Raw genomic sequence first — 14856 nt, forward strand, 5'->3', positions numbered from 1 at the left:
CTGTTCACATATCACTGGATATACCTTTTTGTGTGCATATCTGTGTGCTGTCGCGTGGGGTGTTTCCCGTGAGGATATATAGAAATAGTTTCAGAGAACTGCAGACTTGCTACCTCTATGCTAAATGTTGAAAGTACTTCAATACTTGTGTCCAAAATTTTATCCTTCTCTACTGGTTGAGAAAAATCCAGTCTGGTTTTGGTACTCCTGATAACTCCCTTGTACTGACGAGGTGGTCAGCTCTGTCCAGGGACAAAATCACTGCTGCTGCTCTCTGGATTACCTCCTGTACAGCTTTTTTTGTTTCCATAATTTGTGGCATACGTGTACCAATGCAGAATGAAACATCTGGAACAAGATTATATTTTAATACAAATTTATATAGCAACGTGTCATTTCCTGAGCTACATTTCTGTTAGGTTACTGCTTGAAGTAATTCTGTCTGGTAAGTCGCACCCTAATTTTTAATGAAAGGAGCTTTTGTCGGTTTGTTTCTTAATGACTTTTTCTAACAGAAGGTACGGGTAAATCATCAAAACTTAGTTTTTACTAGGGCAGATCTTTTATTTTTTGTTTAAAGAGTATGATGTTATCCAGATTTCCAGCAAGAAGGACAACACCCCCTGCTTATAGTAATTGCAGTGTGCATTGAATGGACGAGCCCTTCCGAAAGCAGGAGCAGCACGCTCACAAGCTGCATTCTGGTTTGGTAGAATTTTTTCCGTCACATCGCCATGTTGGCCGAAACTTCTACTAAAATACGCTTAAATAGGTATTCTCTTGCCCGTGTGGTGGTAGTGTGAGTGTGTAGGTTCACTAGAAGATGCCGAATCAGCACCAGGCGTGAGCAGGGACCTGCCCTGGGCTGCGCGGGCGAGGCTGCGGGTCCCAGGGATGCACATCAGCGTGGCTGCTCCCCGTCCTGCTCCGCGTAATGGACTCAAAGGTTAAGAGCAAAGGATCTCCGCAGCCCCAATCAGCAGAGCTTTTCCAGGGCTAATTACCTCTTTACTGCGCTGACTCTAATGTGACATGTTTATTGCCTTAACTAACAACTCATTAGCTTAGTTGATGTTTTTGTCAATATTAATTCGTTCATTTAAGCCAAGTCAAAGCTTAAACAAAGATGTCCAGGCTGAGAAACGGGCAGCAGAATGAGTTTTGTTTAGTTCATCTTTTTCCCTAGCTCAATTTACACAAGGTAGGTGTCAGCAGGAGGTTTCGTAGGAGGATTCCTGTGAAAAAGGTAGGCATATTTCATTGTAGTAATGTTTAAGTAGTCACGCTTTTTAATAAGGTTCTTATACTTGAGACATAAAATTTACACAAACTAGAGCTTCATGGCCTGCTATGCACTTTAGGAAGAAATTTTCAGTTCTTTTGTTACACAGGTGTAAGGGATTAGCGTGAATGGACTAGAAAAGTGTCTGTTGTTGGCTTTTCTGAATGCTTAAAATGACAGGCGGTTTACTTAAACAAAATAAGCAACTCATAGAGGACAGTTCTGAAAACTGAAGAAAAACCTGTTAAAATCAATAGGTTATCTTTATCACAATAGCAAGCTAAATGAACGTTATTAAGGCGTAACAAATAATTATGTAGAGGTAATGATAAATTATTTTTATCTGGAAGTGCTGCTTGTTTTAGCCCTCCTCCACATTTATGTATTTGTAATTATTTTTATTTAAAAGTAGTCTATTAAATTAAATCATTACTCACATTTCCTCAATGTGCAGAACCTGGATTAGAATTCAGGTGTGTTGAAGGTGTTTGGAACATCATTTCTCTCTCTCTCCCCCCCCCCCCCCCCCCCCCCTTAAGCTATATTTCTCTCGAAAAGAAGCGTTGTGGGGAGGAGGGAGAGTGAGTTAATGAGGGTGGACACCAATGTTGTGAGGTAATCATAGTAAAATGCATGAGTTCAGCGTGCAGCCCTCGGGAAGGGAGGCGATGCTGGGGCTGGGTTACCGGCGTGGCGGTACCTTTCAGGCAGGGCTTCCTTTGCTGCCCGCGGTCCTCTGCAGCGATCGTAATTTGAATATCCTGCTCTCTAATTTGATAAATTCATTTGTCTTGTAATTCTAGATTCTGCTGCCGCTTTCAGTAAGGAGGGGGACCATTGCCAGCTTTTGTTTGTTTTCAAGAGGTGGCCTGAGGGGACAGTGCTGATGGCAGTGTCTTTAACATAAATGTCTGAATGGCCGGGACGCTCAAATGTAACAGAAATGACCCAGAATTCAGTTCCTTCACCTACAAGAGAGAAATGTTTGAGCTTACATCTCTAACTGACCTTAACCACCAAATACTGAGTCCTTCAAAGATGGAGACATGTCCAGCAGTTCCTGCTGAAACTCTGCCACGGTTATTCTTTAAAACACAGAGTTACAGGTCAAAAAGCGAGCGCAGCTTGTCAGTCTAGGGTCCAGAGCTTCCCGCGGTACTGGGGGCTTTCTGCCCTTTCCTGAGAGCTGCCTGTTTTATCCACCAGTGCTCAGCATCAGGAAAATGGCACGGCTCAAAACAAACCACAGCGCTGCGACAGCCCTGCCCCAAAACCTGAGAGCACTGCATCAATAATAATAATAATTAAAAAAAAAAAAGTGTTCATGTGTAAGATATGCATGAGACAAGACTGGCAGTGGGTCTATAAAAATGGACTAAAACGGACTGAGTACATTTCCTATTTGAGAGCCAATTCTCAGTTTTAATTGCTTTTTTTATATACGTCTAATGCTCATTTACTGAGGTGTGATACTGGAACGGTGAAAATTATACATCTCTGTGTGAACTTTCAGGCAACTCTTCCCAACATATAGCTTATTTGTGGGCCCCACATCAGGGAGATTTCTGCTCAGGCACATAGAGTGGTATTGTTATTTAAATGCTCATGTGCTGTCGAATGTTTCCCTGGCAGAAGACCTAGGCAGGGTTCCGGAGGTGCTGAGATCTGGGAGCAGAAGTGGTCCCAAACAACATCCCGTTGCACATCCCGAGACAGAGTGATACGGTGGCTTTACGAATAATTTCATTCCCTTTCCCAAATAAAGCATTACTGATCCCTACACATCTGACATTGAGGAGGTGTCAGTAGGAAGGTATATTTTGCAAGGAAGGAAAATCCTTGCTGTAAGATTGGGTATCTGGTTCTCAAATCGCCCACTGCTGGGAGCCGATGCTGCTGAGCGTTTCGGTGACAGGCCAAGGAGCTTTGTTGGATTATCACCAAGGCTTTCTCCTCTGCCATTTCTCCTCCTGAACTCGTACTGGGGCAAGAGCAGGACAAGTAGGCAAATCCCCTGAGCTCCTTGTCCCAGTTGATCAGCTTGTCAATACGTGTTTTGCTTGTGTGTTTCTTTTTCTGCTTGCTGGAGGTTTGCTGGGAGAGGGTGCCGGGCGGCAGCTCCCCCTGCGGTGAGCGGCCGCTGCCAGGGAAAGGGGGGATACAACATCGCACCGAGAGCATCGTTCTCGCAGTGTTAGTCGCTGCAGCTGTGTCCCCAGATAGTTAGTTCACTTAAATTAAACGTCATCTCTGCCGATTGCTGAGGTGATGTCATGGTGTAGCACAGGATTTTAATTAAAGAGCAGAGCTGATTGTGCCACCGCATCTAAGCCCCTGCACGGGCAGGCGCGTGGCACCTTTGGAAACGAGCGGTTGTTTTGGTGGAGAGTTTTGGTGACTTCAGTGACTTATTTTTGCTGTTTCTCACTCAGTTAAGCACATCTAGCATGAACTGCTGCTAGCTGCAGCCACGATACTGATGAAAAAGTGTGTAATCTCAACATGGTTTATTTTAACTGATATTTTCCCAAGTTTAATCTTTTAAGCTTGTTTTTCTTAGACATCCTTTCAAAATTATGTACCTTTTTTTCTAAAAACTTTATTACCTATGTTAATACCATTACAGATTTTCAGGGTTTTCTTAGCAAGTGTCTATTGAGGGGAGGAATTTTTTTATCATTTCCGTTTTGATTTATTTTATCATTTCAGTTTTGATTTATTCTGACTTTTTTTGCACAATTTTCGGGCAGAAATATTTAGGCATGTAGACTTATATTTTTTCCAAAAATACATAGTACTATTTCTTTTGTAGTGAAAATACTGTGTTTAAGACTCAACACTGGCAGTATTGGCATGGGCCTGTTTGATTTAGATAGCTGTGCTGTGTAGACTGATGCGTTCCAGTAACAAACTGGCCGTCGTTGCCATTGAGAATGCTTTAAAAATCTTGTAGGCAGCGACTGGCGGGGTTGCAGCATTGCTAACGAGGTGCACGCTTCCGATCCCTCCTATGCTCATGCGTACCAGAACAGGCTCCCTGCCTTCTGCTGTCCGTTGAGCCAAGAGTGCGGGGGGGAGCGTGGGTGCCGTTCATCTGAGTCGGCCTATACTAGCATCCCCTGCCTTTCGGAGTGTCGTTAGTGTCCGCATTTGAGGACTGCTGTGGGTTGCCATCCTGGATTCTGTATGAAATCCATGGCACAGGGAGTCTCTGGGCGTCACGTTCCCTGCAGTTAACACAGCTGACACCCACAGAGCCGTGTCTTTCTCCTTTTCGCTGACTTTGGGAAGACCCTGCAGATGTAAGCTTCTGCACTTTCTTGGTGAGATAAAGCCTTAATATGGTGACTTACGAGCAGGTTTCCATCCTACGTGTTTCTCAACAGCAAATATTTGCAAACAAGGCAAAATCAATTCTGCAGCTCTCTTCTCACTGTCCCGTTCTCTCCCTCTCTGCACGGCAGGCAAGGCGCTGACATTTCTGCTGCTGCAGCCGCCCAGCCCCAAGCTGCCCGCGCACAGCACCATCCGCAGAACCGCCATTGACCTCATCGGCCGCGGCTTTACCGTCTGGGAGCCCTACATGGACGTCTCCGCCGTGTTGATGGGCCTTCTGGAGCTCTGCGCTGATGCGGAGAAACAGCTTGCTAAGTAGGTATCTCATTTTTTAGCTTATAAACCCCTTGCATCGTTTCTGACCTGTGGATCTAGGTTTTCCAGCGATTGGTTCAAATCCTGATGGCTGTGGGTACTTGGCAGGAAGGTGGGACAAGCAATAACTCCCTCTTTCAAGTTTCACATTTGAACCGGTACTATCTAACGTAGAATTTCAAGTCTGCTTTAGTCTGGCTCGGTTTGCAGTCTCGGGCAGCTCCGGTGGGCGATCTCGGAAAGGAGAGGGTTTAACCACGGCGGGAGAGACCCGGTCGGTTGTGCGCAGCGGCACTGCGGTGCTGGCTTCTCTTGGCACAGGGAGTCACCCCATCTAAACTGGGAGACACCAAACACTTGGTAGGCATTGCCTGGGGCTACACAGCATTAATCTTCCGGTCATATTGCTAGTAATTTTGAGAAAAGAAGCAAGTTGAACATTTTTTATGTCTAAAATACGACTGTCTGTCTTTAAAATAATATGGTTTTACCCTTTCTTAACTGTAAAAATAGTATTTTCAGAAGGTATTTTCCACCAGTGTGTTTGAATACGTGGATTTTCTTCCCATGGTTTTACAAGCCATCCCGTCAGGATGTGAATTGTTTTGGAAAGTACATTTGGGAAAGGTGGTTATTTTATCAACAGCGTCGCTATTAATAGCATCAAGGTAACCTGTAGATGTAAGGATTGCTAAGAAATCATAGACTCAATAGACCAGAGCCTGTCTCTAGGGTCAGAGAACAACTTATTAAAGTGTCCTAAATCAAGATTTATATGGTATGCTGTCCTGTATCTCCATTCTAACCTCTTTGAAATAAAATCTTTTTTCAATTAGGTATTTGTAATTGGGGTTGGGGGGGCAAATTTCATAAGGAAGGCTGACACTTCGACATAAAATACACAGAAAAAATGTAATACTGGGTTTTTTTGTGGTGTGGTGGGCTTTTTTTGTGCATGGAACTCTTAAGTGCGTATTTGTTCCTTTTCTTAAAAATTACTATAATTGTACAACTTCTAGTTACATAAACACAAGTATGCATGCAAGTTGTTACATGTGATAGTGCCTTGTACTATCAATCATGCCATCAAATACTTATGGCTAAATCAAATAATTATAGCTCAATGCGTAAGTGAAGTCATTTAAGATGACTTGTGTAATAAAGGTAGTGTCTTACCTTTTTTTGATGCATTTTGTGTTAAGATAATGGGATTCTTGAATATTAGCATTTGGGATTTATTTAATGTGTGCAACTTTGCAGGACGTGAGTAGCATTTCTGTTGAGTACCCACAAATTTTATGATCTGAGGCCTAAATGTAATAAATTTCAACTGGGGCCCCGATTCTCACATGAAGAGTCTTTACTCACACCATTAATCTGATTAATGACAACAGGACTATTTGCACAGGAAAGGATTTTGCAATATATTATTTATTTTTATTATTGTTTGTTGTAAAATTAATCATCTCGTCTGAAATTTATTCTAAATCTGTATCTGAACAACTTTGCCTGTATTCAGTTTTTATTAAAAAAAAAAGCAAACCAGTTAAATGTGCAAAAGGAGAGGCTCTGATTTCTATGTATAAATAAAGAAAAAATAAAAAGTCACTATAAGAAGCAGCCACAGTAAGCCGTTTATATGAAATAAAACAATGATACTATGCTTTATATAATTGGCTTTGAAAGCTATTTCAAGCTTCCTGCTTTTAATGGAAAACCTTGAAAAATGTAAGTGGATATACATTAGTGTCGCTGAGACAAAATTTTCATTCGTAGGTACACGGCTCTTGCATAGGAACAAATTAGTCCCCAGTAGGACACACAAAACATGTAGCTTCTGCTCTAGGTAGAGGATTGCCTTGAGCAAATACAAATTTCATATTCGTTTGGTTGTCAGTGTGAATTAATACTGTAGCATTAAAGTTCTGCAGACATCCACTTGCAAAATGACTGTTACTAAAAATATTTAAATTTAATAGTAATTTTCATCACATAAAATATAGAAATCATTTATCTTTTTTCTAATAAAACCTCAGCACGTTTTTGTTGTTAAGCAAGTTTATGTTCTTAAATGCATAGGCTGTTACCTGCATTCGCAGTTCTGCATTTTGAATCTGCGCTGATGGGCTGTGTTTCTGTGCAGAATATAAACAAAACCTTCCGCCGGTGTGAATCGCGATGGTGCCGTTTATTTCAGTTGAGCTTTCATAATCTGCACCAATTGCAATTTTAGTGCTTTCTAAGTCTGGCATCCCAAGCACTGTGTGACTATTCCCTAGGTTTTTTTAACATATTTCATGCTTAATTTTTAATTTATGTAGTGCTTTCTACATAATATTTTAATTAGTGGTGTTCTTTAAGTGTTAATTTGTAAACTATTCAGTAATTGATAAACCATTCATTAATGGGGAAACAATTTCATTCCTAAAGGAAGACGGCTGACTGGACTGTGATATTTTCTTTGCAAGGTTTTTGCTTGGGGGGGGGGGGCGGAATCTAGTGTCTGAAATTGCCGAGGTCGTCATAATTGATTATTTAGGTATTAATTTTACTGTATTTCTTTTCATGAAATGCAGAGGTTCATTTTTCATCAGGTAATATTTTGCTTGATGGCATTGCTAATGTCTATCAAGCTTTCTGGGTATATCCTGAAGCGTGTGGGAGTTTACGTTCAAGGAGAAGGAAATGTCTGCAGTACTTTAAAACTGTTTTAAAACTGCCGTAGGCCTTCAGTGGTCTGGTGGATATTCATCTGCATGTGAAATGCTGTGCTTAGCAGAAGGAGGGGGTTTCCTTAGCTTACAGATGTTCTTGTTTATGGCATTGCTGTAATAATATTACTTTAGATATTAAAAAAAAAAATCCTTTAACAATTAGCGAGTTTTCTGTTTTATTCTAAGGCTATTGTTTGCTAAATCACAGTGAACACTGCTTTTTTATGTTGCAACATATGAAACGTAGAATATCCTTTTGATTACAAATAATTATAAGCATTATTGTCAAGTGTTTCAATTATGTATTTATATTTTCAGTTACTTTTCTATTTCAGTCAAGAATTTCTTTTGCTTGTAGCTATAACATTTAACGCCATGAGCACTTTTACATGCCCACAGCATTTAACCTTAGAAGTCAGTTTCAAATCTTACAGTTCTGAAAACTGCTCTGTTATGAATTAATTTTACTTTACAAATGTGTTTACAAATGTTTGTTTATAAAAAAACACATTTTAAATGCTAGATGCAATAAGGAACTGACCGGGGTTGTCTTAATACCATGTATGCATTTTATCATCCATCTGCGGAAGTGTTAAGGTTTCTGACTTTCTTTTACATTATACTAAGTATATGACCAATTTTATACAACAGTTTTAATTTCCTCAAGATTTAAAGAATGAATGATTGCCGTGTGCTGGGGGGGTGTTTCTGGAGAAATAATGTACAAAGTGGATGAACATTGTTATTTGTCTGAACATCAATTATTTCTTGCAGTGTGACAAAAGAAGCCAAATGTTTTGCCTTCCCAGAGAATCTCCTAAGCCCTATTGTATGTAAATGTAGACTTACAGAAGGCAAGCGAACGCAGTTCTTCAGAAAGTCATTTTCGTCTTGCGATTACATCCGTAGCTGTCATAAAGATTAGTATGGCTCTCTATCCACAGAGCACTGAATAAATGAATGTATCAGCATGTAGCCTTGAGGAGCCCAATGCAATTTTCATCATGATAAATTGCATAATAAGCGAGAAAGTGTTTGCTTATTAATCCATAACAAGATTTAGATTGAAAATGGCCTGTTACATTCATGACAGATACAGTACTGACTGCAGACAGACGAAGATGGAAAGAAATAGAGCAACAATGTGTGCAGGGGGTTAAGTGTGCATCTTACCCTCCCGGTGCCCTGCTGAGCTGCCCCTTTTTGTGCCTGATTTACCGTGTACACAATAACAGCGCGCAGCTGCCTGGCTTCTCTCCCTGATGTTAAGAACGTTTTATGAAAGAGCTTTTATGTCAAGCTTCTGCTTTAAAAAAAAAAAAAAAAAAATCACTTCACATTTATTGACCAAAAAAAATAGCAGTGTTTTTCTTTTTTCCCTTCTGAATTAAATATCTGAGCTGTTATCCAAAACTCTGGTATTTATAACTCCTCCACTCTCCCAGTTCATCCTAGTCCCCAAAGATTATACTGTGCTAGCCTGCCACGCCGAATGAAACTGCTCAGTTGTGAGGATTAAGAGTGTTTTTTCTAGCATTTATTAGGCTTTGATTTCTTGGCATGGATGACGATAGGGAGCATTGCTGTCCGTTATTTTCACACTTTGAATTACAAGCAACAGTTTGATACAGATTATGACATAACATACCAAAATAAGCAAATTGCATTCTAATCTATCTATATGTTTTTATATATGTGTGTGTACTAGAATAATCAGGCTAAATCTCATTAATTTTGGTTGTCTTTAGTGGAAAACTTTACTGTACTTTTATATTCTTATGGATTCTATCTGTGGAGCCGTAGGATATATAGTAGGGACATCCCCGGTTTTCAAGTACGGTGGAACATTTTGCCCTAACATAGAACATAGCCTAAACAATTGCTGAAATTGAGGGTTTTAAAGGAGAAATGCGAGCTGAGTACTTGGTCCTAAAGGTGATGTGGCATGTTACCGCACGCTGCCACTACAGAAATGATTTAAACCTGGAAATAGCAGGGCTTTGTGTCCATGTCAGTTCTGGTTTAGACCTTTGATCCTAGGAGGCTGGAGCCCAGCCTAGATGAGCTGCAGCTGTGTCACACGAAGGGCAGTGGTCCATCGGCGCCTGCAGCCTCTCGGGGGGGCTGAGGAAGAGGAGGAGGAAGAGGAGTACCACACTCGCTGGCTTTATGCCGCGGAGGGAGTTTTGTTCCTCCCGTTCCTTCAGCCATCACTTCAAGGCTGCCTGTATCAAGAGGAGTGTTTTTGGGGTGTATTGATGTAGAGGTTTCTGTTAAATAAGATGGGATATACCCATCTTCCCTTTTTTCCCTCCCTCTGACCGCGGAGCATCAAAGCGAAATCTCCAACCAGAGGAGAGAAAAGGGGCCGAATGTCCATTTTGCAGAACAGCAGCTTTCCCTGAAAGGCAAGACGGCCCCGTCGCTACACCCTTCAACAGCTCCCTGGGAAGCATGTCCTCTGTGAAGTCCCTCTGGGATCTCTGTGCGACCAGCTGGGTCAGTGCTCGGCTTCCTTCTTTTGAGTGCAGTTAGTAAAGACAGATTAATCAAGATCATTACCTTTTATGCTGAAATTTCACATTCTTAGTCCCATGAAGTTTTCATCTGGCATTGCTTTATGGAAGTCAAGAAATGTAGAGATCCCATTGCTACGTTTTCTGTTCACTGCCATCGAACCTTTTCCGTCTACCTTTTTGCTAGGTATGATCTACAGCTCTGCCCAAGTAGCTTGTTCTTTTCCACTTGTTTTAAGAATCAGCTTTTTAAATGCATCTTCCTTATTTTTTTGTAGATAGGGAAGTACATAAACATTACTCTGAAGTTGTGATAATCTGAGGTAAACATATGAACAAGTTATCTATTAAAATAATTTCTATTTCATTGAAAACATTATTCAAATAGTATATTGATTCCCAAAAAACTCAAGATACTCAGATTACTGGCGGGGGGAAAGTTGGTGATGGATTTGGGAAGGGAGAGGGCATCATTCCCTGGTGATGCAGGGTACTGGCCCCTGAGATCAGCCTTCTAGAAATGAGCCAGAAGGCACAAATCAAGAGCACAAATAAATACAGTAATAAATCCAAGTTTTTTACTGTCGTTCGCAGGTAGAATATAGTCTCAGGTGTTAAAGGCATGTGTTACGGCACAAGCTGCATCCATTTTGTCTGTGTTATGTGTACAGAAATGATTCCTCAAATGTCTGCTTACAGTGCAGCGCGAAGTCAGGGGGCAGGATGAGGACAAGAGGCACAACACGTGCTGCCGACTCTCGCTGGACGTACAGAAGTCCTAAAACTCATCAATACAAGAATAGAAGTCTGGGTGTGAAAGGCAGCGTTTCCCTCTGTACGTTAGTTTTGCATCTGCTTTGGTTTTGTTCCGGGTTTTGGTGCGGTGTGCCTGTCCCATCTCGCAGGGCTTTCCTCTGAAAGAGGACGTGCAGAGCAGCTGGCCCAGCCCCAGGAGGGGGCTAATCTGCCCGCATACTACCACTGCCCCATGCTAATGAATTAACAAAAAGCCTGTTGCTTTTCAGGAAAACGCACGCTTTACCAAGCACCCTGTAAGGAAAAGTACTGCTGCCAGAAAGACAAGCCTTTTTAGAGAAAGAAGTACTGCGGCCTGAGGGTTTGATTGCTTTGGGGAGATAATGAGCCCCTCTGAAAGCCTGGCTCTGATACCTCCTTCTTCCTGGTTCCGCACTTCTGTCCGTAACATCCGTACAGGGTTTTTTAAGTTATATTCAAATATGGGTTTACAAGTAAAAGGCCAATGGGGACATCTTTATTGTTGCAGAGACTTTATTGATTTTCAAATTGAGTAATTTTAATGCATACAATGATGGTGAGGAGTGGGAAGGAAAATGACAATAAACTTTGGTTTGTATTTATGTGAATTCAGGTCTGTAAAATGGTGATCCATACCTCATCTTGTTGTTGCTCTGGAAAAAGAGTTCATTTGGCAGAGAATGCATTAACCACCCTGAAGTTCTTGCTGCAAAGTATTTAATTTGTAAGTTTCCACAACATAAAATCAGATATTGCATAGAGAATTGTATTTAAGGACACTTTTTTAAAAAAAAAAAAAGAGAGAGAGGATGTGTCGTCCTCTATAGACACCTCTCTCTCTAAATTAAAGAAGTAAGTAAAGTAACTGTTCAGTTGCCACATGCTACCTAAATCCTCTACAAGAGCATAAACAGACTTTGCAATGAGCTAGTTGGGTTTGTAAACTTCTATTACTCTTTACAAAAAAAAATTCAGTCAGAGAGCACTGGGAAGAAGAACCCTGTCAAATAGTGCCCGAGAGGAGATTTTCAGTGCATCTGAGAAAGTGCCACATCACGCTTATTTTCTAACTCACATTTTCACATGTGGTCTCTTGTTGAAGTGTTGGGAAAAAGAAAACCACCTTTTGTGCTCTCCATCCTGGCTCTGAAATACTCTGAAATAGAGTAAACTCTAGCATAAGAAAATGCAGAATAGCTTCTGTTGAAGATAAATAATTTTTCTGGTTTAGCCTGAAAAAAGAGATGCTCTCAAATGTTATTGTCACAAGGTGAATAGACAGATTAACCCAAATATTTTTGGAGTTTGAACAAGTGAACGGATGCTTTTTCTTGCCGTTTTGAGTCCTGTGGGTTTGATCTCCTTGAGCTTTGTGGCAGAGCGTGATGGAAATGCTGACACTGTATTGTTTGTGGGGGTTTGGTGCCCCTGGAGTACAAGACACGTGTATTGTGATTTCCCCATCTTTTGCATTGTTTCAATTTCTCCTTTCCCTCATTTCTTTTCAGAGCAGGTTGTGTCTGACTCTTTGTTTTCAGAGAAGAATGAACTTTGTTGACCCTGATAAACCAGTTTTTACAAATTTGGAAGCATATAGAGATGCTAAAGAGGTAGAAGTGTAGAATGACTATACTGTTCTCCATGAGTCTGCTTTTATTTTCTGTGGCTTGCCTGCCATAGAGGTTGCTGGCAGCTTTCTGGTTTAAAGAAGCCCTGAGGCTCCTCTAAGGTGTAAGTAAGGGCTAAGCCAACCAGCCCAGTGGGTTCGGAGGAGTAAAAAGAGAGATTTTATGGCCCCTTGCCTCCCAGGTATGCCGAGCGACGTGGACGCAGCTGAACCTCTGGCCAGCAGCCTCTAGTGCAGGCAGGCTGGGGATTTGGAGCAGTGTGTTCCCATTCAGCCATTCTAATAGCATCAAATGTGTAAAACTAATGCAGTGGGAAGCGGCAGCCCTGACTGAAACGAGTAATCCCTCTGGCAGCAGCGGGACTGCGCGGATGCGCGTAAAGGCTGCAGAATGAGAGATGTCTGGTTATGGTAGCTGGTGGTGCAGAGCTGCTAATGGTGCTTTCTGGTGCTCTGTTGTCACTGTTGTGCATTGTCATGAGCCACAACTTACCCAACCGGGCCATCCTCGGCGTTTGGAAATGCATGGTATTCTTCTGAAACTGCAGATTCTAGATATGATTGTATCACTGGACTAGTACTCATTTTATTGAATGTATTTTTATCTCATGTGTATCTGTCAAAGTATTAAACCATTTGAAATTACATTGATAGTAGAGAAGGGTGCAGATTTTATCTTTTTTTCTTATAATAAAACTATCTTGTATTGTTAACGTGCACTTGAATTACATAGTTGCTTTAATGAAAAGCTTCACTTTTATTAACACTTAGCATTCACATATACCCGTAATATAACCAGCAGTGTAGGAACTGCTTTAAAACTCGATGCCCCTGTGTTGGCCGGTTAGTGCCGTTCACTTACACGTGTTCAGGAGCCGCAATCTTCCTGTGCCGCGTGGGATCCGCTCCCTCTCTGCGCCTCAGGAGCAGCGATTGCTGCCCGTGGTCGTCTGCAGAAAAGTACTTCATTTCCACAGAAAAAGAGTAAACCTATATATGTTGTTTACAGGTTTATACCTTTTTTGTTACTTAATCTCCAAGTAAAATAGCAAAGAGAAGGGATAGCTGAGGAGGGGTTTCAGTGCATTCTCAAACATAATTTCTCATGACTTAGCAAAATCCATGAGGAATTGCAGTGTACTCAAATGGTGGACTGATACCAGGTTTGTCTTTTATTTTATTTAAAAAGACTTCAAGGGCTACTGCTTGCTGCAAGTGTGATCATAGCAGCAGGATTGATCAGACTATATGTTATAGGAAAACTTTAAAATGTTTTAGAGCAGGCAAACTGGTTTGTGGTCTCTCTTTCCTTGCTGCAATAGTCATTTCAGAGGAAGTTTCCTTTGTGGGATAGGCTGAATGTTTCAGCTTAATCCCAAAGCACGCTGGTTCCTAGGTGTTCCCTCCCCTTCTGTAAAAGCCCGATTCCGTATCGGAGCACATTCTTCCCTGTTTTCCCCATAGCTCTTTCCCCAACATTTCTTCCCCCTGCACTGCGGCAGTTTTCCCTTGGAGAAATGTCCTCTCCCAGGGAGACCTGCGTGCCTGCAGTGCATCGAAGCCAGCGCTGAAATACGGCCTTGGCACACCACTGCTCTTCCCTGATCTGTAACCCTCGTTGTCCGACTGCCTTTGAGCGCTGCTGAATTCTGTGGTCTTGTAGGAACTGCCTTAAAACACAGATCAGATGCATCGTTATGTATTAGGTTGATTTACTAAAGGCACGATGCTCTTAGCCTGGAGAGGTACCTGTGCTCTGGGCCCATGGACTGGGAACGCTTTGGGTGGCCCGTGGGTGGGAGTGCAGGAAGGATTGGTAGAATCGCTGGATAATGTACAGCCAGCCTAACGGAACTGGGCTCTGCTGTGACGTATGCAACAATGGAAGTTAAAATAGTACAATTTTAAGAAAGGAAGCTTTCAGACAAAAATAAGCTTATGTATCTTCTTTGTCAGGTACGTAGTCTCTCAATTACCAAATACTAGATTTTATTTTTCTTAATATAGTTATTGGGTACTTGTTATTACCTTATGATTTCTTGCATTTATCTTGTCATAGCAAATAAAAGCATTGTGTATGGAAAATTTAGATGCCAGTTAATCCCTTACTATTATTCAAAGAACTGCAGTAAAAACCTCAGTGTTAGAAATTCTAAAGAGCGTTTGAATAATTTCAGTAATTAGAAAGCATAAGGTATGGGGCTGTCTGTCATCTCATCATGCTGCTGCAACTGAGTCATGCAGTAAAGAAAATTAAATTGAATAGATTTGGTGGTTTTAGTTCTTTAA

General features: G+C 41.4%; 1 protein-coding gene across 8 annotated transcripts in view; it reads left to right on the top strand.

Moving 5' to 3' along the window:
* The window catches only part of WDR7 (WD repeat domain 7), a 150853-nt gene that overhangs the window by 95766 nt on the left and 40231 nt on the right, over positions 1 to 14856 (top strand). For all 8 annotated transcript variants that reach the window (XM_075138116.1, XM_075138115.1, XM_075138117.1 and 5 more), the window contains one exon: positions 4747 to 4933. In XM_075138116.1, coding sequence (XP_074994217.1) covers positions 4747 to 4933 — 187 coding nt within the window. The remainder of the gene's footprint in view (positions 1 to 4746; positions 4934 to 14856) is intronic.

This window comes from Calonectris borealis, chromosome Z, assembly GCF_964195595.1.
Source record: "Calonectris borealis chromosome Z, bCalBor7.hap1.2, whole genome shotgun sequence".
NCBI classification, from domain to species: Eukaryota; Metazoa; Chordata; class Aves; order Procellariiformes; family Procellariidae; genus Calonectris; species Calonectris borealis.